This window comes from Phascolarctos cinereus, unplaced genomic scaffold, assembly GCF_003287225.1.
Source record: "Phascolarctos cinereus isolate Bilbo 61053 unplaced genomic scaffold, phaCin_HiC Scaffold_4;HRSCAF=312, whole genome shotgun sequence".
NCBI lineage: Eukaryota > Metazoa > Chordata > Mammalia > Diprotodontia > Phascolarctidae > Phascolarctos > Phascolarctos cinereus.
Window position 1 is genome coordinate 665,578,424 of NW_027555847.1, and position 24,202 is coordinate 665,602,625.

A 24,202-nucleotide genomic window follows, 5' to 3' on the forward strand; every position below is an offset into this window, starting at 1 on the left:
CCCTATCAAGTCCAACAATCTATGGTTATCAGTAGCCTCTGAAAACCTCTTCATTGTCAATACTCATTTCTTTATTTTTCCTGCCTTACCTACAAGTGAAGGATTCATGGGAGGATATGGTAGTGTAGGATGAGAAAGCATGAATGAATGGTGATCTGCCTTCTGAGAGAGAATATCCATATTAATGAGAGCCTAGACTATCAATAGTTATTATTTTAAAGACTTTTTCAAATAAGACTGGTAACCATTGAGAACCTTGCTTGTTACCCATGTTTAGTGAGGATGCCCATAATGTTTCTTCCCTGCTTGTAATGCTAGCTCTTCAAACTTCTCATTTTACAGATGGGGAAACTGAAGACCAGAAACAGGACGTGACCAAGGTAACAGAGCTAAGGAGGAGCTCTCCTCTCCCTATCCCTTGACAGAGACCAATCACACAACATTCCACTCTGTGAATATAAATAAGTTTATTGGTGTGTGTTGGATAGGGAGGCCATGGGCTGAGAGATCATCACAGGATCCTGGGCTCTGGAGGCTGTTTGCCACTGTCTCAATCCCTCCCCACCACCTCCCCCCTTTCTATTAGTGTTCAGATAGCTTGGGGAAAGGGGGCATTTGTGGGATGAGCTGTCAAGGCAATGGGGGGGGGCCCAAAGTCCAGAGACTGTCTGGGTTTGGAGGTGGTACCAGACTCTACTGGGTGTGCCTTGGGCAGTGCCAGGGTCCAAAAGGTATGCTTGTGTTTGGAGTGATGGCTGGGTCCAGAAGGTGTGCCCTGGGCAGTGCCAGACTCTGGAGGGTGAGGCCAGGGCCCAAGCCCTCTCATCGGCCCTGTGCCTGGAGCCGCTGCATCTGTAAGATCTGATTCAGGATTCGCTGGACATCTTCATCCATCTGACCCTGGGGTGGAGAAGATATTATTGCTGGGATGGGGGAGAGGGTGTCACCCTATGGCAAAGCCTTCCTCCTCATACACTTTGAGAGAGACAATGAATGAAGTAGCATTAACCTTCTGAGCCATCCCCATTCAAGAATCTTGCGCATTTCCCCTTTATAATCTAGGGCATTTTAAAAATAGTGGCTGAGGTAATGGTCTGGGAAATTAACTCACCTTAGCGGTATCCTGTGATTACTGGACTGACAGGTTCCACCTGGGTTTTGGGGATCTTCTGAGGCTTTTCTTATGACCCCGATACCCCAAGCAATCCAAATGGTTTCTCCCCATATTAGACCAGGAAGCCAGTCTTGACTGCAAGTTTCTCCCCTCAGAGTCCTCTACTTTTCTGGTCCCATAATGCCACACTTCTGACAATCCACCTCTGCTTGCTACCAGCTTAGGCCCAGTGACCCAGCCCCACCTCCTCCTGTGTCCCAAGTGGGGGAGGGGAAACTGACCTGGATGGCATAAAGCAAGTGGCTCCGATACAAGGCCACCACTGTGCTGTGACATCTCCGTGTGTCCTATGTGAGAGGCACACGGATGAGCAATAAGGAAGGGAGTCCTGGACCTCCCTATCCTCTCCTCTCCATGTGGAGCCCAAGCCAGGCAATCCCCAAACCCAGAGTGCCCATTCACCTCCAGCTGCTGTTGTAGTGTTTTCACCTGGCCTTGGAGGGTGGCCACCTCTGATGGAGGGGCAACAGGCTGGCCCTTGAGGGCCTCCTTGAGGCTAAAGACTTCTTTAGACAGCTCTGTGATCTGTGGAGGGGATGGGGCACTAGTAACTGCAAAGTCTCATCTAAGTTAAAGAAACATGTCTCCCTTCCCCCATCCCACCCAGGGCACATCTAGGTAGGAAAGGAGGCAATGCAAAGACAGTCCAAGAAGGCAGATCAGAAACTTCCTGGCTTCTTGTCCTAGCTTTATCACCAACTCACTGCATGATCTAGAGCAAATCATTTAATCTCTCTCTGAGCCTCAGTTTCCTCTGCCATAAAATGGGAGCAGTTTCAAGAAAATAATCTTCAAAATTGCTTTAGAAAGATCCATTGGCTATGAACATGGAAAGTAGTACAATATTCTCCACTCCACAGGTCAGTTGTGGGGTTAAGGGTTTTTAATTTTGCCTTTTGGCTCTCCTACAAAAGATCCCAGCCTCATCATTTAATGCAAATACCAGCCCACAAAATGCCAGTGAAGCCTGGGATTCCTGACTGATGGCCATAGGTTATACTGGCCATAATCTTCATAGGGCCTTGCAGCTCAGAGACAGTGATAATTTTCGGGGGCTGGTCTTTTGAGGGGCCTCAAGGGAAATGCAGGTGTTTTCCAGTCTCTTCACCTTCCTAATAAAAGGCCCTGGCACAAGGTTACCTCAGCTCACAAAGGGACAAACCCAGCCCCTAGGCCCATTCCCTACCTCTGGCCACCTTTAACCAATTCCACTGTTTCTAACATCCATTACCACGATGTTTGCTGCCTTCTGCCAGACCACCACTCTGTCCCCATTCAGTCCCCCACTTCTGATTTGTTTACCGCTGAACCTCATCCCATTTCCATACCAGTGTGAACACCACCCAATCTCCACTTTGTCCCCCACTTCCCTTCTGTCCAGTTCATCCCATCCCATCATTTCCCATACGTCCACCATGCCAGCCTCCTTCCACACATCGTTTCTTCCCACCAATCTCCTCCTACCACTGCCCTTTCTTCACCTCACCCTCCATTTCTTATGGATTACTCCATTTCATCCCCACCATTGTATTTCCACTTCATACGCCTCCGCACTTTGTGGGCCCACTATTCAATCCCACCCAACTCCTTCAGCCATTCCTAAGTCTTCCATTCTATCCCCCCACCACATCCCCAGTCCATCAATCAACAAGATGCTCCACTCCGAATCCTCCCCACTTCCAGGCTGCCCTCCACCCTGCCCTCCTCCCGCCCCTCTGACGACCCCACCCCCACACCTTCCTGTCTTTCTCCTTGGCCTTGTCCATGGCCTCCTGCGCTCGGCCCTGAGCCTGGCGCGCGCGCTCTACCTCGGCACGGAGGCCGCGCAGCTGCTGCTCGGCGGTGGCCAGCTGCGCTTCGGCCGCGTGCCGCTCGCTTTTCATGAAGAGCGCCTCGCGCTGCACCTGGAACACCTCGGCGCTCGTCTTCTCGTGCCGCCGCCCCAGCTCGTCGAGGCGCGCCGCCAGCTGTTCGGCCTCGGCGCGGAGGGCGCCCGCCACGCGCTCGTGCTCGGACCGCGCCACGCTCCCCGCCCGCTCGCGCTCCAGCTCCGCCTGCAGCCGCGCGGCCTCTTTGCCCTTGACCACGAGTTCCTGCTCCAGCTCCTGCGCCCGGGCGCGGAGCTCGCTGGCCGCCACCTCGGAAGCCTCGCGCAGCTCGGCCAGGCCCCGCCGGGCCTCCTCGCACACACTCTCCAGCTCGTGCGCCCGACTCTCGGCCGCCTCCCGCGCCCGGCCCAGCTCCTCCACGGTCTCCAGGTGCTGGCGTCGGGGCACGCACGTGGAGGCCAGCTGCTCACGAAGGCCCTCCAGCTGCACCTCCGCCTCCCGCTGCTCCCGGACCCCGCGCTCCAGCGCTTCCCGCAGCTCCTGGGCCTCCGCCTCCAGCCGCCGCTGCGCCCCTCGTGCTGTCTCCATCTCCACCCGCAGCTGGTCCCGCTCAGCTTCCAGGGCTGCGGCCTCCTCTGCCCGGGCTTCCAGTTTCCGGAGCCGCTCGTCGCGGTCTCTGAGGTCTTCGCGGGCCTGCTCCAGGGCCGCCCTCAGCTGCGCGGAGTCGCCGCTGCCACCGCCACCCCCGCCCCCTCGGCTGCTGCTTCCGCCACCGTTGCTGCCCCCGCCGCCGTTGGCCGAACCCTCCGCCTCCCGCACCCGCTCTCGCAGACGGCCGGCCTCGGCTTCGGCCGCCTCGCACTTGCCCCTGGCCACCTCCAGCTCTGCAGCTGCTTCCCGCTCCCGTTGCCGCAGGGTCTCTTCCAGGGCCCGGATTCGAGATTCCAGCTCTTCCTGCAGCTTCTCCGACGCCTCGGCTGGGCTGGCCTTGGGCTTCTCATCAGCCGCAGGCCCTGGAATCTCAGGCTCTTCTGGGTTGGTCTGTGTGGCAGCCACTCCATCCTGGTCCTCACCTACTGCTGTCACTACCTTATCATTCTCCTTCTCTTCCATCTTGCCCTTTTTCTCCTCTTTCCCATTCACTTCATTCTCATTTTTTTCTGTCTCTTTCACTTCGGTCTCATTCTTTTCTTTCTCCTTCACTTTCTCTTTTCCCACTTCCATTTCATCCTTGTCCTTTTCATTCTCCTCCTTCCATTCGGTCTCATCCTCCTTCACCTTTTCTTCCCCTCCTTCTCCAGTGTTCCCAGGGGCTCTTCTTCAACTCCCCGATGCTCCAGAGCCCGGACTGCCTCTTCATGCAGCTTCCGGACCTGCTCGAGCTCGGCCTTCAGAGTGTCATAGAGGAGGATGGGGATGAAGTCTGCTGAGGTCTCCAAGTCCATCTGGTCTTTCTCAAAGTTCTCCAGGATCTAAGATAAGAGGAAAGATGAGTTAAAGGCCCATCCAGTCTACCTCCCACTCCATTTTGGAAGCTGAAGAAACTGGGGGAAGTGAAGGGACTAGACCAAAGTACTGACGCACTGGTAAGCATCAGAAGAGATGTGGGGTGTGAAAAGGGTGATGGAGGAAAAGGCCTCCCCTCCCATGGACCTCAGCATCCATCTCCACATGAGACCAAGAAGCCTGAAGATAATGGAAAGAGAGCCCTGGTCTTGGAATTGGAGGTCTGGCTTCAAATCTTAGTTCCCCCACTTAATCACTGAGCTTCTTTTTCCTCATTTGTAAAATAGGTATAATATCTTCCTCCCAGGGTTTTGGAAGAAAAACAAAACTGAATGCTTAACCTACTATAGAAGTGAGCTATTATTGGTGTCACTTTAGAGGTGAAGTGTGAAGTTTGGCCTAAATTATCCCTAAAGATTCTTCCCACTGTAATGTTCTGTGGCACACCTGGTGACCATGCTGGAGTGATTTCCACTCTCTAGGCCTCATCTTTAAAATCATCCTCTCCCTGGAGGAGGGGCCTGGGGAGAAGTGGAGTGATGGAGGAAGGGGGTTGGAAAGTGAAAAGGAATGGATTCAGGTTTTGAAACACAGAGCAGGATAAAGTTGGGTTGTACCTGGACCTTTTCCATCAATTCTTGGTTTTGCTTGGTAAGTGATGCCACCTGGTCCTGTAGGGAGGCTAGCAATTCCTGGGCAGCAGGGCTCAGCCCCTTGGACAGCAGCCCATCGACTCCTGCAGAAACACGTTTTTTAAAAATCATATTTCCTACCAGTCTGTGAAGTGAAGAATTAGGGGCATCCTGAGATGAAAGTCTCACCTTCAAAGGGTTTACCATCTAGTAGGAAGAAAAATCGACGTAACTAACATAAGGTAAAATGAGAGCCAAGGAGAGGCCCAGCAAAATATTTTAGGAAAACATGAAGTGGGGAGGGAAGCTGGTGAGGGCTGATAGAAATCGGGGCCTCCTAGAGAAAAAGATATATGAGATCAGTCTTGAAGGAAGATTTCAAAAGACAGAAAGGAGGAAGTGAATTGTCAGCTTCCGGATGACTTTCGCATATGTAGGAAGAGAGGTGTCGGGTCAAGATCAGGAACTGTGAGTGGTTCAGTTTGGTTGGCTGTATGTGTGTGTATGTGTGGAGGGGCAGACTAGAAAGGTGATTTTGGAGCGTGATGTTGGAGCATCTTGAATGCTGGGCTGAGCCATCTCTACTGTATCCTAGAGGCAATAGGTGGCATTAAAGTTTTCAGCAGGAGATTGCCATGGTCAGACTTATGCTTTAGTGAGAGTAGGCAGCACATCATAGATGGATTGGAAAAAGAAAAGGCTGGAGGCAAGACCTTTTAGGAGGCTGTTACGGTAATCCAGGTAAGAGAGGTGCAGGGACTAATATGTGTGGGAGTGGGGAGGGATATGTGAGGGAAAGTGAAGAGGTGTGATTTACAACAGATTCTTAACCTGAGGTCCATGGAAAGATTTCAGGGGCTTTGTGAACTTGGATTGGGAAAAAAAAAGCTGCATCTTTATTTTTACTTTAACCTCTAGCTAAAATTTAGCATTTCTTCTGATTTAGTGAATTAAAAAAATCCTGAGAAGGGGTCCATAGGCTTCACCAGACTTCCAGAGGGCTTCATGACATAAAAAAGTTAACCTCTGCTTTAGAAGCATCATCAGTAAGAAGACTTGAAGCCAGAGTCATGCAGGTAGCATAGCAGTGAGCTTAATTCAGCTCCTGTGACTCCAAATTTAGTCCTCTTAGAAATACATCAAAGCTACAGGAAGAGAAGGCCAACTACTATTCAGCTCTGGAAGACCAGGAAGATGAGGGTGCAGCGGAGAAAAATAGGGAATTTGGTTGGAGGAGCCAGCTTTTCTACTATCCAGGTTTAGGCTGGAAGTCCCTTATCTTGTGCTACTCAAGGGAAGGAAGAGGCTGGTAGGCTCCCAGATTCCATTCAGGGCCTGAATTTCAAACCCTTAGTCTATACTTTGAGTTGGGACCTTGGTTAGAATGCAGGGGTTCTCTTGTATGGAATGGAGGTGAGGTCCCCCTCTTTTAAGATGGTGGCAAGCCTTGTAGGGGATGTGAGACAGTCCTAGCTAGGGTGGAAGTCCAGGAGGCCTAGGTTCTAGTCCCAGGCATTTCACTGACTCACTGTGTTACTTTGGGCAAATCTCATCCCCTTTCTTGATCTGCTTACTCACCTATAGAATGAAGTTGGACTTTCTGGCCCCCTGCCAGCTTTGACAGTATGTGTATCTAAGGTCTTTCTCAGCTCTGAACTTCTGCACAGTTCACAGGTCTAGTTCAGTGGGGGCAGGAATTGGAGGGTTAGGGAGAATAAGGCCCTAGCTCTGTGGGAAATGAAGCAGCATGACAAAGCCAAAGGGATTCCCTACCCACCCTTTCCCCTGGGCTGGATCCAAACCTGGGTAGTCTAGTAATTCCCCTTCTTCATCCTGCAGTGTGGCCACGTCATAGCTGGTATTCTCCTTGTCATTCTGAGAGGAGGCAGAGTCTGGGTCAGGGGTCCCCTCTTAGTGGTCATCACTTGAGCTCCCCACTCTCCCACCTTGTCCAGTCAGGGTATAGGAGAAAACCTGTGGGCTGCTTGGTCTTTTCAGTCAATGTAGAAAGGGGCTTCTACCTTTTTGGGGGTTCCTTGTCACTCTTCTAAACACCACCCCCTTGCCCTCTACTTCTAGCCCCCTGCAAGGATTTACTCTCTGAGCTTTTCCAGGGCATATATGTGGATCAGTGTGTATGTGTCTCCCTCTATATCCATGTGTATTCATGTGTGTCTGTGGCTGCCTTCCTCTCCCTGCTCCCCACCTCCAGAAGGGACAGGCGGCTCTGCAGACTTTCCACTTCACGGCCCAGACTCTCCTTCTCTTCCTGTTTCTCTGCCAACAGCTGCTGCAGCTCTTGCACCTAGGATGGGGAGAGCAGTTTGCATGACCTGCCTCCCTCGAGGTGGCTTTTGCCCACCACAGAGAGCAGAGTGCAAAGGCTGCTTGGGAGGAAATGCCATCAGTGGGGGATCCCCTAGTGGGCCCCATAGGCCTGGCCTGATAGCATTCTGTGTTTCTTCCCTGTTTCCTACCAATCCCTCTTTCCCACTTCTTCCACCCCCCAGGCCAACCTGTTTCTCCAGACTCTGTAGAGAGCTGTCTTCTGCTTCCAGGTGCTATGAGAGGGGAAGAAGAATGGTCTGAGCCTGTGGCCTCAGAACCCCCTTACCACCCTCCCCCATTCCTTCTTACTCCAAGGTAATGACTTCTCCCATAAGGTTCTGTCTCCTCCTCCTGTGTTCCGTATCTCTCTACCTCCCTCCAGATTGGGCCTGTTCCTTCCCTGACCCTTCCCCCCCAGCACACACAAGTGTAATCTGGAGTGCCCCTTCCCCCAGCTCTCGCCTCCTGCCTCTCTTCTCTTTCCGCTGTTCCAGGCCTCGAATCTTCTGGAGGAGCTGACCCCTCTCCTGTCTCAGACGTACAATCTCCTCATAAGCCTCCCTGTCATCCTAGGGTAGTCGATAGCCTTAGGCCCCTGGACCATCAGATTTGCCCCTCACACCTCCAGATTGGGAGAGAGAAATGCACAAGATGGGGTGCCCCCACAAGCCTGGACTTTCCATGTGAGCTCTCTCCCTCCACCCACCCCATCCTCAGGGCATCTCCCTACCGGGACAGGGATGCTAGCAGGAGGGGGAGGGGCTTTCCTCTTCTTGGGGGCTGCTGCCTTTTCCCGACTGGACTGTGACGTCTACAGAGGGAAACATGAACGTAGGGGAATCATCCTTCCAGCACTATAACACCCCCTTCCCATTTGCCTAGGTTCTAAAGTACTGATTCCGTCATTAACTTGCTTGAAAGTCACTTTTCCTTGGGCCTCAGTAATGTGGTAGAATGGAGTTGATATCAGAATTTCATTGGAGAGGGAGTGGATAGGGCTGTGTACCACTCCAACTGTTAGCCTACTATCTCTACCCACCCAGAGTACAAGTGGCTAAAAAGAGGAGTGGAGGAAAGGGGTTTTTATTCAAGTATTTAATTTGAAAACATGGTATAGGTCCCATCTTCTCTAAGATGCCTTCCCTGACTTCTCCAGCGCATACTGATCTCTGAATTTCAACAGCCCAGATCTTAGAATCTAAGCCATGCAATTCCACAGCTGATTTTACACTGTCCTATACTGCTGTTTCCCCCTGAGTTTTGTCTCCCACCAGGCTGGGAGCTACCAAAGGGCAGGGCCAGATCTGTTCCCCTGTCTCCCCAAGACTGGAAGTTCCCAAAGGCAGGGCTGCTCCTCTTACCCCCTCAACCTAGCACACAGGGCTGGTCACACAAGGCTGGATGTGACCTCAGTAAAGACTTGGTGACTGATACCTGAGAAGACACTTCGGCTGACTCCTCTTCTGTAGTAGGTGGAGATAAAAGCAGTAGTTAATGTCCCAGCTTAAAGACCCTGGTTCTCTGCCTCCCATGACCCCCCCCCCCAGCTGCAGAGAAGGTACTGGGAGGGGCTGGGGGACTTGTCGCTAAATCCAGCAGGGACCCAGAGTTGGGTCCCAGTGTGACTCCTACCCCAGATGCAGTTAACTTTGGGAGGTCTGATGGAGGGCCAACTTGTGAAAACCTTACAGTGATTTGTGGGTGGTGGTGAAGGTGCACCCAGATTGTCAAAGGAGTAGGGGAATATGCAGATCACAAAAAGCAGGAGTGGAGAAGTGCCTTGACGTTGGTCCAATCAGGGAAGGAGAGAAGCCCTCTTGGACGTGGGGGTGGGGGAAGTGGTAAGAGTTGTAAAACTGCCTGAAGATGGAGCAGGGCTGGGAAATGCAAGTAGGAAATCCCAAGGAAGGCGGGATTCTGCCCACCTCGCACATCACCTCCATCTGCACATACCGCTAGTCAGAACCTGGTTTTGTGTGGCTTCCTGTAGCAGGTGCAGGATCAGAGCATCCCCTGCTATGGCTCCATAATGTGCAGCATCCTGGCCCAAGGCATCCGTGAGCCCAGGCCGAGCGCCTCCTTGTAGCAGCACTTCCACTGTCTCTGGACTGGCCGCCTCACATGCCAACATCAGAGCTGTCCTGTGACAGAAAGGGGTATGGAAGGGGAGTTGGAAGAGGGCCAAAGATAACCCCCTTCACCTGGGTTATTGTCCTCACTTCAATTCTGTTGTGCCTATTTTGGACTTCTCACCCCCCCACACCCCTGGCACAGAGGACCAAATTGTGAAGTATCCCTCTTTGAGCCCTTAAAAGAGAAGCAATTTGTTTGCATGCAGAGGGCCCAGGTGTCCCGTTGTTTGTCCATCCTGAAAAACCAGGGCCCAAATGTGGCCCCCACACAAAGCTACTCTTGCACCTATCCTGGCTGATGTGTGACGCCCAAGGTGACAACTAATTTGTCAGCTAACCTTTGATGATGGAAGGGATCAAGGCTCACCGCCTTTCAACTGACATGTGTATTTCAAATTGTCCTGGATAGGAAGGGAGAGAGACTGCCCTCTCCCACCTCCCACAAAGGTAGCCAGAGGAGAGAGATTTGTAGCACCTTGTGGCAAAACCTCTAGCCTCCCACTTGTTCCGCTTAGATCTGCTTTTGCTCCTGGGGCAGAGGTACAGGCAGCAGGTGTGGTGTGGTCAGAAGGGTTCTGGATCTTACATCGGAGGCCTTTATACCTTAGCTATACCACTCACTGCCTGTGTAACCATGGGCATCTCAATCCTTCTGGGCCTAAGTTTACTTCTCTGTAAAATAAAGGAGTTGGAAGAGATCTCTCCAAGGTCCCTTTGAGCCTTCAGTTTTCTTATCTGAGCAAACACTTGGGTGAGTGGATTCCCAAATTCAAGTGGAATGACGTTCCGTTGAGGAAGATGCTACTTCTCTTTGGGACCACAAGGGGGCCGGTTTCTGGCCAGGAGAGGACCATGAAAGCTTAGGCGCTGTTCAGTTGGACAGGTAATAATCAGGTTTCTACAATGCTTGAATGTTTACAATGAGCATTCTGTGCAGCAACAACCTGTACCGTATTCTCCTCTTCGCAATCTATAGTCCAGACAAACCAGCTGATGTCCCTCCCCCACTGAGACTTTAATCTCCTGCCACAGCCTGTCCATCAGGCCTGGAATGCATTCCCACCTCCTCTTAGAGTCTCTAGCTTTCTTTAATATAATCCAATAAACATTTATTAAAGCTCATCTTGTATGCCAACATCTTTGGAAAACCCTTCCTGGTCCTCTTGGGTGTAAGTGCTCCCCTCCTCCCCCATACCTCACATAGATACTTGTCAGCTTGTGTGTTGAATTGTTTGAATAGAAGGGAAGCTCCTTGAGGGCAGAGACTGCTTCTGTTTTGTTTTTGTATTTTAATTATTTGAATGTGGAGATGGGTTGTGCTTTATCTCATGATGAAGCTGGGGCTCAGTCCCATTCTGTGCTGGGATTGGGTCCTAGGAGTCTTACCTCTAAGCACAAGACTCTTTCCAAACATAACTTTAGTTTTAATATTTCTACACCCTTGTGAGGAAATCAGAGAAAGTGGCCCACTGGGCCAACACAGGAAGGAGATGGGAGGGTGGGAGCAGATGCTAGAACTGGACCCTAAGGTCCAAGTGGCCACAGCAAAAGGGGAAAAGAACATTAAGGCAACTGAGTTCTTATCCTGGGACAAAAAAGGAAATGAAGACATGAGTTTGTATTCCATGGTCAGTGAAGATGTAAAAAAGTTGAGAAAGAGGAAATCATTGGGGCAAGGGTCAGGTCCTCTGGACCAGTTCCAAAAGTTCATTCCGTTCAGCTGAAGCCCAGGGACTATTTCAGCGGACGTGCATACTCACCTGCCCTGTTGGTCCCGGTCGTTCACAGAAGCTCCGTGCTGCAGGAGGAGACGACAGAGCTCCGGGTGACACATCTGTGCTGCCAGGATAAGAGGAGTTGCACCTGACTGGGAGGATGGGTGAGGAGAGCAAGAGAAAGCATGAAATGACAAGCCTTGAGGGTAGAGGGGTGCAGGTGGGGGTAAGAGAACTCCAGGTAGGCTTCGGCCCTCCTACTACATCTCTTTGGGAGGGCATCCCCAACCCCAAAGTGAAGTCCTAAGAACATGGGAGAACGAGACTAGGAAGAGGAGGATGTTGCCTGACTCAGGCTGGGTAAAAGGCATGCTCACACCTTGTCCAGGGGCAAAGAAGGCTCACCCGATCTCGGGGGTTCAGATGGGCTTTGAAGGAGCAAAGCAATTCAGAGCAGGCCAGGCAGCCACCAGCCGCTGTGGGAGGGACAGAAGAGGATAGGAAGGGAGCCATTAGGGGCGGAGAGGAATAAATTCACAACAGGCTTTGGAATCAGAAGACTTGGGTTCTGCTCCCTGCTTGAATACTTCTTATGAGCTTTTCCCCCCTTCTCTGGGCCTGTTTCCCCATCTATAAAAGGAGGAGGTTGTACAGATGACCACTGAGGTACCCCTCAGTTCTATAAAGAGTGCCCTGGTCCTGGTTCAGGGTTCAAATATTGAGATGTAATCCCAGACCGAAGATGAACTGCTATGAAGAGACATCTTCAAAGTTAGAGAGAGCTAGGTAGAGTAGTGTATGGAGTCAGGAAGGCCTGAGTTTAAATTCTGCCTCAGACACTTGCTAGCTGCATTAGTAAGTCTCACAACCTGTCCCAGATTGCAAGTTCTGACAGATTATGATAACATATTAGTATGCAGTTCCTACCTTTCGGAAAAGCCTTCAAGTACAGGCCATGTGTGTCTTGTCCAAGTCCCTTTCCAGCTAAGCATACAGAAGTCAATCTACTAGAGTGTGGACAAGTGGATCATCACTATTTTTTTAAATTTTTTAGCCACAGCACTGCATTAAGCTGTCTACCAAGGAGAGGGATGGCTGTAATCTGCATGTAGTGGAGGTTGTGCCCACATTTATCATGAATCTTTAAAAGTGCTGAAGTATAGATGGGGAAACTGAGGCCAAGAGAGGGACAGTAACTTGCCCAGGTCAGTGGTAGAGCCAAACTAGAACCCAGATCAGTCTAGGATTGTTTCTCCAGAAGACTAAGCTGATTATCCTCACCCTCAAATTTTCATTCTCAGTGACCTGTCACCCACTAAAATACATTTCTGTAGTGCTTGAAAGTTTACAAAGTACTTTCCCCATACAATATTGTTAGTTGTTTTTATTATATTATCTAAGAAACAGCCTCTAAGAGGTACTTCCCTATGTTCATATAGTAGCATGCAGAGCTAGGATTAGAACACACATCTCTTGATTGGGCTGGCTTTTCACTATATTACGGTGGGGATTGAAGCATGACACTTGCTGAATAGGGGGCTCCCAGTCAAGGAGGCAATACTGGCTCCAGAACTCCCACCTGGAGGAATTCAGTGGAGCTCAGTTACCTTATTAGGCTAGTACCTGGTGCCTGAGAGGAAGGAGGGAAAGTCAGGATTCAGTACTCACCTGCATGATGGAGTGCTGTCCAGCCACTGCTGTCTACAGTGTCCACCACACAGGATGCCTAAGGTAAAGGAGGTCAAAGGAGGTGAGAAGTGTGGAGGCCAGACCAGGAAGGGCCTTTAGGTTGATGGCTGTTCCCTCCCACCTCTTCTGCCAGTGCTCCTAACTCCCTGTTAGGCCCAGAGACATTCCTTTCTTCTTTGGGACACAGCAGTCTACATGTAGGATCCCTGATCTAACCAGGGAATGTCAGAGAAGGATGCACTTTAGAACACAGCTGAGAGGGACCTTGGAAACTATGCTGATGGAAAATGGAGGCCCAAAGAGAGGTGAACCTGCAGCAGTTGTTTCAAACACTGAGGGTGTCCATACTTTGCTGCCAGATGGAGGGCGTTGTAACCTGAAAGACAGAAAATCCATTGGAACACATACCTGGAGGCACCTGGGGAATAACATTTCCTAAACTAGGAGGGGTCAGTCAAAAGTAATCTGGTTGCAAAAAGGGCAATCCCACTGCCCACCCTGGATTAGTTGAGGCCTGGGTAAACCTGGCTCCTAGAACCAGAAAGTTTGAGCAGGAGAGGGACCTTATAGATCTTCTAGTCCAAATCCTCCATTTGACAGGAAGTAATGGAGGCTTAGCAAGAAGGGATTTACCCAAAGTCATCCAGCGAGTGCTCAGCACAGTACTGAACCTAGGTCTTTCTGCCTCCAAGTTCATTATCTATCTACTATACCATGTTGCCTCAATATCGATGGGATCATAAATCCCCATTCTGGCCTCTAGTCTATGACAGGGTCAGGGTTAAAACCCCCCAATGTCAGGCCCTCCCTTTGCCCTTCCCTAGTCCTCACCTATGGTCCCAGCATGAGAGAAGGGTGTTTACCTGAGCCATCGGTGCTCATGGCATTGGCACCATGGGCCAGCATCACCTCTAGGCAGGCCGCCGCCCCTCGCATAGCAGCCAAATGGAACCTTGGATATGATACGACACAACAAACACAATACAATGCAACAATCCATCCTGGACATGGCCGCCAAATCTTCCTAAAGCAGAGGTCTGTCACTTTTCTGCTCAAGACATTTCAAGGACTCCCCATTTTATAGGATCAAAGATGTAGAGCTGAAAGAGACCTTTGAGGTCCCTAGACCAAGCTCTTCAATTTACAAATGAAGAAACTAAGGTGGGGAAATTTTAAACGATTTGCTTAAGAGTGATTTATACTCAATGTATTTGAACACAGGTCCTCTTACTCCAAATGGAGCTTTCTTTCCATAGAACAAATACAAAATCCTCAAAATGGCATTTATGGTACTCCATGGCTTGGCTCCCACCTCCTTTTCCAGCCTTACTTCACATTATTCCACGTCCCACATGCTCTATATTCTATCTAAACTGGCTTACTTGCTGAAATCAGCATTCCGTCTTTTGCTTTGCACAGGTTGTCCCCCATGTCTGGAATGAACTCCCTTTTTTACAAACCCTCCCCATTAATGCTTTCCTCTCCACCTCACCCTCAAATCAGCAGAATGTAAGCTCTCCAATGGCAGAGGCTTGGCTTTGCATTCCCAGAAACTAGCATAGGGCTTTGCACACAGTAGGTCCCAAATAAATGCTTATTGAATTGAATATCTAATGGGTACAGAGTCCAGTGCTGAGGACATACAAAGAAAACATTCTCTGCTTGCAAGGAGTTTAAAGTCACGGACACAGTTATCATACATGGTATTACATAAGTGCATCACTGGGGGACAAAAGAAAGGGGGTGAGAGGTCTGAGAGGGAAGATCTTTACTGACTGCAGCCTGGGGGAAGTAGTATATGAATTGGCCTTTAAAGGATACGCAGGAATTCAACAGGTGAAGAACACATGGCGGGAGAAGTGTTCTGAGCTTGTTACAGAGAGCGAGATGAGGGCATTTTGGCCAAAGGAATAGCAACCAAGGCTGGAAAGGTAAAAGCTGCCAAACTATGGAGGGTCTTAAATGCAAAGCAGAGAAGTCTGAATTTTATGTAAGAGGTTGGGCCACTCCAGATTTTTAAGCAGAGGAGTGAAATGACCAGATCTGAGTTCAGAAAGACTAGCCTGAGAGCAGGATGAAAGGGGAGACCGCAGAGACAGGGAGAATAGCTGGTCGTCTGGCTACATGGGTGGTAAGAATGGTCTGTACTAAGGAGGTGGCCAGGGTCATCTAAAGGCACCAGCCCTACCTACCAATAACAAGGGCTGAAGGTGCTCCTTTCCCAGTTCTCCATTCCCTAGGGCCTCTCCCTGCTTAGGGGGCCCTAAATCTAAGCAGAAAGGGTGGGTACCCACAAGGGCCACCTCCCAAATATCTCCAACTCTCCTGCCCATCCTAAAATCCCAAGTGTTGGCAAAACGCTGAAGTCTGGCTTCTTAAACCCTCCTACCTTCAATTCAATACAGCCAAAATGTGGCCCATACCACGCCCAGAATCCTAATCCTCTGCTTGATATTTAAAGCCCTTCACCATCTGGTCCCTTCCTTCCTTTCCAGGCTTTTCCCACTTCTATGCACGCTATGATTCGACTCCAGTGACCTATTTTCATGCCTTGCACAAGACACTCATTCTGTCTGCTCCCCCCCACTCTATGGCCGTTCCCTAGGCCCTGCGTGCTCTCCCTCCTCACCTCTGCCTCCTGGCTTCCGCAGCTTTCTTTAAGACTCAGCTCACATCCCACCTTCAGTAGGAGACCTTTCCAGGCCCCATCCCCAAACTTTGGTGTTAGAGTCTTCCCTCTGACTACCTTCCACTGTATAGACCTTGTACCTACATAGTTATTTGCATCTTGTCTCCCCCAGTGTTTTTGCCTTTCTTCATATCTCTTGCACTTAGCGCACTGCCTGGCACATGAAAAAATGCTTAATAATGTGTTCGTTAATCCTTATTAACTGACTGACTGAGCACAGTCTCTGCTGTCTGGGAGCCCATAGTTTTTAGGGGGCATAACATACACCAAGAAAACAATGCCCCAATGTAGAATGTTGAGGTGTCTTAGGAAAGCTACAAAGAGCCATGTGAAAAGAGGAAGGAGGGAATACATTCAGCTTCAAAAGGCCATGGAAGGCTTCTGGAGGAGGTGGCATCGGAACTAATCATCAAAGGATAAGTGATATTTCACAGAATCACAGACCCTTAGAAGGAGCTTAGTGATCAGAGGTCAGAGGATTTAGAGTTGGAAGAAAATGCAGAGGTCCTTAAATTTGAACTCATTTTATGAAAGAGGAAAATGCGATCCAGACATGGTAGATGACCTGCCCGTGGTCAGACACACAAAAAAGCAGCAGAGCTGGATTTCAAGCCAAGCTCCTCTAACTCCATGTCTTTCCACTACACCATCATTCAGTGCAATCCCTTCATTTGACAAGATTCCATCCCAAATCCAGTGCAAAGAGCCCTGGAATTGGGGACCCAGGACTTGGGGTCAAATCCTACCTTTGCCATTTTCCAGTATGGCCTGATACAGGTCACTGACTGTTAACAAAGAGGTTAACCCCTCCGGGCCTCAGTTTTTTCATCTATAAAAAAAGGGGTTGGGACCCGATGACCTCCTCTAAGATTCCCTTCTAGCTCTAACCTTTGGTTCAATGATCTTATGACAAATGAAGAAACTGAGGTTTAGAGAAGATCACACAAGTCTGGCAGATTTGTGTTCCTAAGCTCCAGGCCCCACTCTCTCTACCACTCCACTCTACTTAGGAAGAACAGGATTTGGCTTATAACTGGAGAGACACTCCCAGATGTATCTTCTCCTCCCTGTCAAAAAGAGAAAGCAGGCACTGGGGCCCTGAGGGGGTTGTGGGTACCCCTCCCCCCCATATGGATAGAGGTCTTCAAGTAGAGGCTGGATGACCACTTGTTTTGTGGGGATGCCTTTATATTATAATATAAATTATATTACAGTGAGGATTCCTTTATATTATAGTGGATAATATAAAATATAAATTATATTATAGTGAGGATTCCTTTATATTATTGTAAAGATTCCTTTATATTATAAAATATAAATTATATTATAGTGTGGATTCCTTCATGTTATAAATTATGTTATGGTGGGAATTCCTTTATGTTATAAAATTTAAATTATATTAGAGTGGGGATTCCTTTATATTGTAATATAAATTACATTATGGTGGGAATTCCTTTATACTATCATATACTTATATTTTAGTGGGGAGTTCTTTTTGGTAGAGGTTGGACTAGGTGGCTGCTGTGGTTCCTTTTGACTTTAAAATTCTGGGGTCCTGTGAGGGTGAGGTGAGCAGGAGCACTGTGATGGAGCTGCCTCCCCACTAGGGGGCAGAGTTAATGGAGGGGAGCTGTCAACGGCTCTGTCTGACCTTCAGGCTGCACACGTTGAACCTTCCTTCTTCTCAGGTCCAAGCTCAGCTCAATGGAAGCCGTGAGGGGTGGAGGGAAGGAGAGGAGGGATTCTAGGCATAGAGTAAGGAATAGAAAAAGAGAGCAAGAAAGGGGAGAGCACGAGCTGTGTTCTCAGGAGACAGTCATCCCGTCCGCTTGAGGCAAGTTGAACAAGAAGGAGGTGACTCTGAAGAGGGAAGGTTGGGAAAGGACTTTGAATGCCAGGGTGGAGAGCCTGGCTTTTATCCTGTGGGGAAGGGGAAGCTCCTGAGCGTGACGTCACTGACAGGAGAACTCGTGATCGAAGCTCGAAGCTCCCCTTCTTCTCATGGATTCTTAACAACTCGGGGACTGTCCACTGCCTCCAGCTACCCAAATCTTCCTATGTCACCATGGTTCTAGAGACCCATTGGTTCTTCGCAAACCTCTCACTCTAGAGTTCTCTCTTCATTCTAGCCCTCTTTCCCCAGTCCACCCCACCCAAACGCCTTTATCTAGTTCCATCCTAGAAAGTCCGCATTGTGATCCAGCTCATACCTTCGGCAATGGAATGAATAAGAAGTCATAACAAGTGCTTTCATACTCATTTCATTATCTCATTTCATCCTCATAACATCCCAGAGGAGTTAAGCAGCATCACTGGCCATACCCAAACTCAGATCTCTCTTAAGAACTTTAGGCTGTTGAGATGTTGGTTAAATTGCTAGAGGTCGGGGAGAAGAGGACAGGGGACCTCCAAGCTCCACCCTTGCAGTCATGAATGGTTTAGCCAAAAAAGTTAGGGGAGGGTTCTCTGGAAGGCCCCAATGAAAATGGGCAAATACTGCCTGGGAGTTGGGGGTGAGGGTGGAGGAACTTCTAGCTCTTTCCCAGGAGTGTATCAACATAGATAAGCCAGAGCTGTCCTCTTAACCGTCATGGAGATCTTGGGTGATGCGGAACAGGAAAATTTGGGCCTTCAAAAGGGGGCATCTTTGGGATGACTTTGGGAATCAGTATGGTATGAAGTTGACTTTATTCTCTTATTCTGTGTGAGAGTGCACACAAGTCTCACAAAATCTTTTTTCCCTCTTCCACTGTAGGCAGGGGGAGGGCAGATATCTAGGTAAACAGTGATAGCACAGAAGACTTTCTGATTGACTGGAAACATGGTCAGGATTCCCATCCTCTGAATTCATTCAGGCTAGGGCCCAGAAAAGTGACTTGGTGTGGAGGCAGTCTGGTCTTCGAGGCTCCGTTCCTGGGCGGGCATGGGGCAAAGTGGTCTATCTCCAGGGGCAAGCTAGATTCAGAAGCATAAGACCTGTGTTCATCTCCTAACTCTCACACTCAATAGTTGTGACCCAAGCCTTTTAATCTTCCTAACCTTAGTTTTTCTCTTCAACAAAATGTGGATAAAAACTGTACTACCTGTGTCATAGAGTTGTTTTAAGGAAAGTGCTTTGAAATAATAATAAGCTGGGCCTTGAGAACTCTAGTTAAAGATAAATTTAGTAAATAGTGAGGCAAAATGGAAAAAGCCCTGGATTTGGGGTCAAACTGAGTTTCAAACACAGCTGAGTTAAAGAAAAAACCCAGCCAATTACTCCCTGTATAAGATTACTTAATCTGTGACACCCTCTTTTTCCTTATACATACTCACTCCTCTTCTCCTCAATCCCTGCCAATGTACAACTTTCTATTTTGTCTAGGGGCAGCTAGGTGTCACAGTGAATGGAGTGCTGGACCTAGGATCAGGAAGACCTGGGTTCAAATCCTGCCTCAGATTCTTACTAACTGTGCGACCCTGAGCAAATCACTTAACCTCTCTCTGCCTCACTTTCCTCATCCTTAAAATGGGGGTGATAACAATAGCACCTGCCTCCTAGAGTTGTTGAGAGGATAAAATGAGATTGTTTGTAAAGTACTTTGCTAGTTATTATCATTGTTATTATTATTATTATTATTATTATCATTTGGAGTGTACAGAAGAGATAGGGAAAATGAAAAGGCATCTGATGGAAGCTGCAAAAGAAATGGGGAAGGTCATTAGGGTTCTGATCCCTGAGCCCAGGGAGACAAGCACACTCAAAGGCCATGGAAAGTCAGGATTTTGTTACCTTGAATTGAGGTTTGAAGACCATTAAGGGCCGGAACAGAGTAAGAAAGCAAACCCTGAGACCCAGAGTCCCTTGGGTCAGGGGGAACTTCACACCTAATACCCAATCTCTTAGGTCCCCTTGATTCTATCTTTACAGCGTTTCCTACGTATCCACCTCCTCCCTGTTCTCACTGCTGCCACTCTATTACCAGGCCTCATCACCAGTCCTCTGGAATCTAGACTATTGCAATGGGCTGCATTCTCTCTCTCCTCCAATCTGTCCCTCATACTACTTCAGGACCAATCTTCCTTGTACACATATCTGGTCGTGTTACTACTCTGCTCAAAAGATCTTTGATGGCTTCAAATAAGATAATATTTGTGAAGTGTTTAGCACAGTGCCTGGCCCATAGTAGGTGCTATGTACATTTTAGCCATTTTTAAAATTGACTCTATTATCTGCCAATTGAAGTTCATCTCCCTCTTCCAAGCAATTGACTGACTCCCTAATCTGGTGCCCCCTCACTTTTCCAACTTTTATTTCTCACTGTTCCTATTCAAGCACTCTCTGCTCCTAAAAAACACAGGCAAACCTCCATCCTGGCATATACCTTGAATTTCCTACTTCTGTGCCTTTGTCCACACAGAATCACCAAATCTCTGGATTGGGTGGGACCTCAGAGATCATCTAACCCAACCCTTATGCTTTTCCCTGTGCCTAAAATGTCCTCCATCTCCCCTTTCACTGTTAACCACTTCCTCCAGAAAGCTTTCTTTCATCTCCCTGGTCAGTAAAGCCCTTCCCTCTTGGATCCCACATAGCGCTTTTGTTTGTTTGTAAGGCAATTGGGGTTAAGTGACTTGCCCAGAGTCACACAGCTAGTGTTATATGTCTGAGGTTGCATTTGAACTCAGGCTCCTGACTCCAGGGTTGGTGATCTATCCACTGCGCCACCTAGCTGCCCCAGCACTTTGTTTTGAGAAGCAACACAGCATAATGGGTAGCACGTTAACCTTAGAGTCAGAAGACCTGGGTTTGAATCCTGCCTCAGACACTTGCTAGTTGTGTGACCATCGACAACAGATGAGGTAGTTAATTTCTCTAGGCCTAGTCTCTTCCTCCATAAAATGAAGCTGTGTGCCATATTATTCTCACAGGGTCGTCTCGAGGCTCAAGGGGGATAAATGTATGTAAAATGCCTTGCTAACTTAAAAGCATGACATAAATGTCAATTATGATTATTATTGTGTGTCTCTCTAATGCACTGGTGAGAGGCAGTGTGGCATAGTGGATAGAGGGCTGACCTTGGGATCAGGAGGACTAGGACCTGAAGCCTGTCTCTGACACACACTGGGTGTCCATGAATAAGTCTGTTGACCTCTCAGTGTCCCAGGAAACACTAAGACGATGTGCCAGAACTTACTGGTTGAGGAATTTTCCAAACTGGGAGTTCTCCGCACTGATGAAATTACAGCCCTGGCCTCCCCTCCCCTCCAAAACACACATAATGTTGTGTATGACAGTAAACAGTCAGCACTTTTCGTCCACTAGGCTGTAAGCTCCAGGAAGGCAGGGGTGTATCTAAATTTTCTCTTATCAGTGCCCAGTGCAAGTGTTCTACAAAGTTGACTCTTAAGATATAGTTGTTGAATGAGTCAGTCCATTCAATATTTATTTGTAGAGGCCGAAGTGGATAGAGTAATGGGCCTGGAGCCAGGAAAATCTGAGTTCAAATCTGGCCTTAGACACTTACTAGTTGTATGACCCTGGACAAGTCACTTAACCTCTTTACAACCTCAGTTTCCTCATCTGTAAAATGGGAAGAATAATAATAGCATCTACCTTGCAAGTTTGTTGTGAGGATCAAATGATGTAATAATTACACAGCACTTAGCACAATGCTGGGCACATAGTAAGCATTACATAAATGCTAGCTATTATTATTATTATTATTATTATTATTATTATTATTATTATTATTATTAATCTCCTACTATGTACTACTCTGGGCACTGTGCCAGGTAATGGGACTACAAAGATGATAAATGAAATAGACCTCGATGTCAAGGGGCTTACCTTTTAACAGGGGAGACAACAAAAATACACATACATCTACATACACATGTATAAATATGAAATAAATATAAAGAGAATGAATGCAAATAAATAGGAAGTAGCTAGATTCATGGTGGCTGGTGGGGGAGGGCCCTGAAGCTTGAAGGGATATAGAAATGCTTCGGGTGGAATGGGTGCAACATGGTACTTGAGCTCTCAATGGAAGAGAGGGTTTCTGGGAGGCTGCAGTGAGAAGGGAGTGCATTCCAGGCAAGGGGGACGAAGGGCAAAGGCCTGAAGATGAGCGGGGAAGCATCCTCTTCAAGGAATTTCGAGTTGGCCAGTGTGGCTGGATCATAGAGGGTGTGGAATGGAATAAGGAGACTGGCAAGGAGGAAGGGACCAGGTTATAAAGAGCTGTAAACGTCAAACTTTTTTTTTGTTTTTTGTTTTTTTTCCAATGTCAAACATTTTTAAAGGGACTGAGGAGGCCAGTCCAGCTGAATTGAAGGGTGCAGGAAGGGGAGCCCTAAGCTTCAGTGAATTAATGAGTGAGCAAAGGAATTGTCTCCCTTCATCCCAAGGCATTATCCTTCCCAAGGAAACCAAAGACCCACTCTCCTAGCTTGCTTCATTGGTGGTCCCTGGGGGCTAGGCGGGGCACTTACGAGGACTTGCCCTCCGGATCCAACTTGGTAGGAACCAGCCCTTTTCGGGCAATCAGGGCAGAGACTCGAGTGGCGTCGTTACTCTCCACAGCCTGCATCAGCTTCTCATCACTCCTTCCCCAGTCCTGGCTCTGCTGGGCAGCCAGGAGATGGGGTTAGTCTGTGCTCACTGGCTCCCCTTCCTCCCCAGCTAGCTCCCAGTTAGGTTCCTGTCTCAGCCTGGACCTTGGAAACAGATCAGGCTGGCATCTCCAAACACTGCTTAAAGCACAGGTGCTTCCCCTCAGCCCTTTATTTGTGCTCTTGCCCTATGGGCAGGCATGGAAGAGGGCAGCCTGAGGTAGGGCACCTGAAGTCCCAGCTGGCTCAGTTCTTTCCCTTCCCTGTCCACCCACCATGTTGTGCCTGCCAACTTGCCTGGTGCCAGCCTCTCGCTGTGGGCCTCGGGATCAGGCATCGGCCACAGGGGGGGCAGGTGCCAAGGTCGGCTGGGCTCAGCCATAGCTGTGAGCAGGGATGGGGTTTGGGAAGGGCAGTCCTGGGCTGGGGCAGGGCCCCTGGCCTGTCTGCCAGCACATTCTCCTGAAACCCATCTCTCAAAATCCAACCCCCCAATTCAGTCCCCCAACCCATTTTCACCAACTCCATCTCTCTGAACTCTTCTTCCTCCCCACTCCCTCACATTATGTTCCTCAGCCTCTCCCCAGCTCCATCCCTAACCTTTCACAACCTAAAACCCTATCAACCCCAAATCCCATCCTTCTAAACCTCAGCTCACTCCACTGCATACCCACCCACTCTATCGCTCTGAAATCTGCTGCCCCCCAAGTTTCTCCCCAACTCTATCCCCCATAAACTTCACCCCCATCCCGAGGAGGTTCTTTCAAACTCCGATACCCACCCCCACCAACCAATTAAAACAACCCGAACTATTCTAAGGGTCTGAGAAGATCCCGGGCGGAGCCAGAGCCCAGGTTAGGGCTGGGTCCAGGTGTGGGGAGGGGTGACTCAACAGCCCCCCAACCACTGCCACCTATGTCCCATCCTTCCCTGCCCCTACCCCGCTCCTACCGAGAAGGAGGCGGTGGCGCAGAGACAGATCTGCTTCATCACGTCCAAGGCGAGCTCCGGGGCTGCGGCCATTCGGGGCTTGGGGCCGGAGATGCCTGGGGCCCGGGGCTTGGGGCCCGGGGCTTGGGGCTCGGGGCTCTGGGCGATGCTGCCCGAATACGGGGCGGGAGCCCAGCCAGCCTCATCCCCCGGGACCCGCGGGCCCCTGCTCCTCCTCTTGCTTCTCCCGCCTCTCCTCGCCTCCCACCGGTCACACTGCAGCTCTTTAGCCTCCCAGTCTCCCTCAACCCCGCCTCACCTTCCCCCCCCAACACCCGCCCCAGCCCAGTCCCTTACCCTGCCTCCCCCAGCCCCTTTCTCAGTACCTCCCCCTTAATCTCCACCACCTCAATCCCCTTCTCTCCTTGAGCTTTTTTTCCTGCTCTGCCTCCCCCAGTCTCCCTTCCCTCCCCACCCCTCCCCATCTCTGCCCTTACCCCTGCCCCTCCTTCATCCCCATCACTGGCCAGGCCCTTCCTAGTGGGGTGAGAGGGGTAGAGGGAACCAGGGAAGGGGTCCTGGGCCCCCTGAACCCAAAACACCCTGTTAACTTCCCCGTTTTACTCAGGGAAACGTCTCAAAGGAGAAAAGAACAGGGCAGAGCTCCCCCAACTTATTTTTTTTTTTAAAGCCTGGTTCCTGGACATAAACGAGGCAAGTACTTTATCGAACTTCACCTGGGCAGAGGGGGTGTGCCTACCCTCCCGACCTCCCTTCTATTCCACTCTCTTTTTGCCATTCTCCCTCCTCCATTCCCTTCTTGCCTCTCTTTCACCTCCTCTTTCTCACCCCTAGAATAAAACTAAAGCATATCTTTTAGAGCTTGTTGGGTGTGTTGAGCTAAGTTGTGTTTCATGTCCCTGTGAGAAAATGTTTTGTAACCATCAAGTGTCTTCCTGTCTCTAAATTTAAACTTGATGA

General features: G+C 49.4%; 1 protein-coding gene and 1 long non-coding RNA gene across 2 annotated transcripts in view; one reads left to right on the forward strand and one right to left on the reverse strand.

Moving 5' to 3' along the window:
• Window positions 1-448: 448 nt before the first annotated feature.
• On the reverse strand, window positions 449-23,483 carry ANKRD24 (ankyrin repeat domain 24). The gene is given in 21 exon segments (XM_078154011.1): window positions 449-900; window positions 1,396-1,461; window positions 1,577-1,699; window positions 2,911-4,289; window positions 4,292-4,475; window positions 5,127-5,245; window positions 6,944-7,016; window positions 7,348-7,446; window positions 7,658-7,704; window positions 7,933-8,038; window positions 8,200-8,280; window positions 8,904-8,932; window positions 9,423-9,610; window positions 11,362-11,468; window positions 11,722-11,792; window positions 12,985-13,042; window positions 13,317-13,381; window positions 13,869-13,957; window positions 22,172-22,302; window positions 22,589-22,675; window positions 23,243-23,483. Coding segments are annotated over 21 exon segments (3,252 nt in total). The 5' UTR covers window positions 23,315-23,483; the 3' UTR covers window positions 449-822.
• Window positions 5,277-24,202, forward strand: part of LOC144457088 (uncharacterized) — a 29,026-nt gene continuing 10,100 nt past the window's right edge. The window contains exon 1 of the long non-coding RNA XR_013486416.1: window positions 5,277-5,882. This is a non-coding gene — a long non-coding RNA (uncharacterized LOC144457088). The remainder of the gene's footprint in view (window positions 5,883-24,202) is intronic.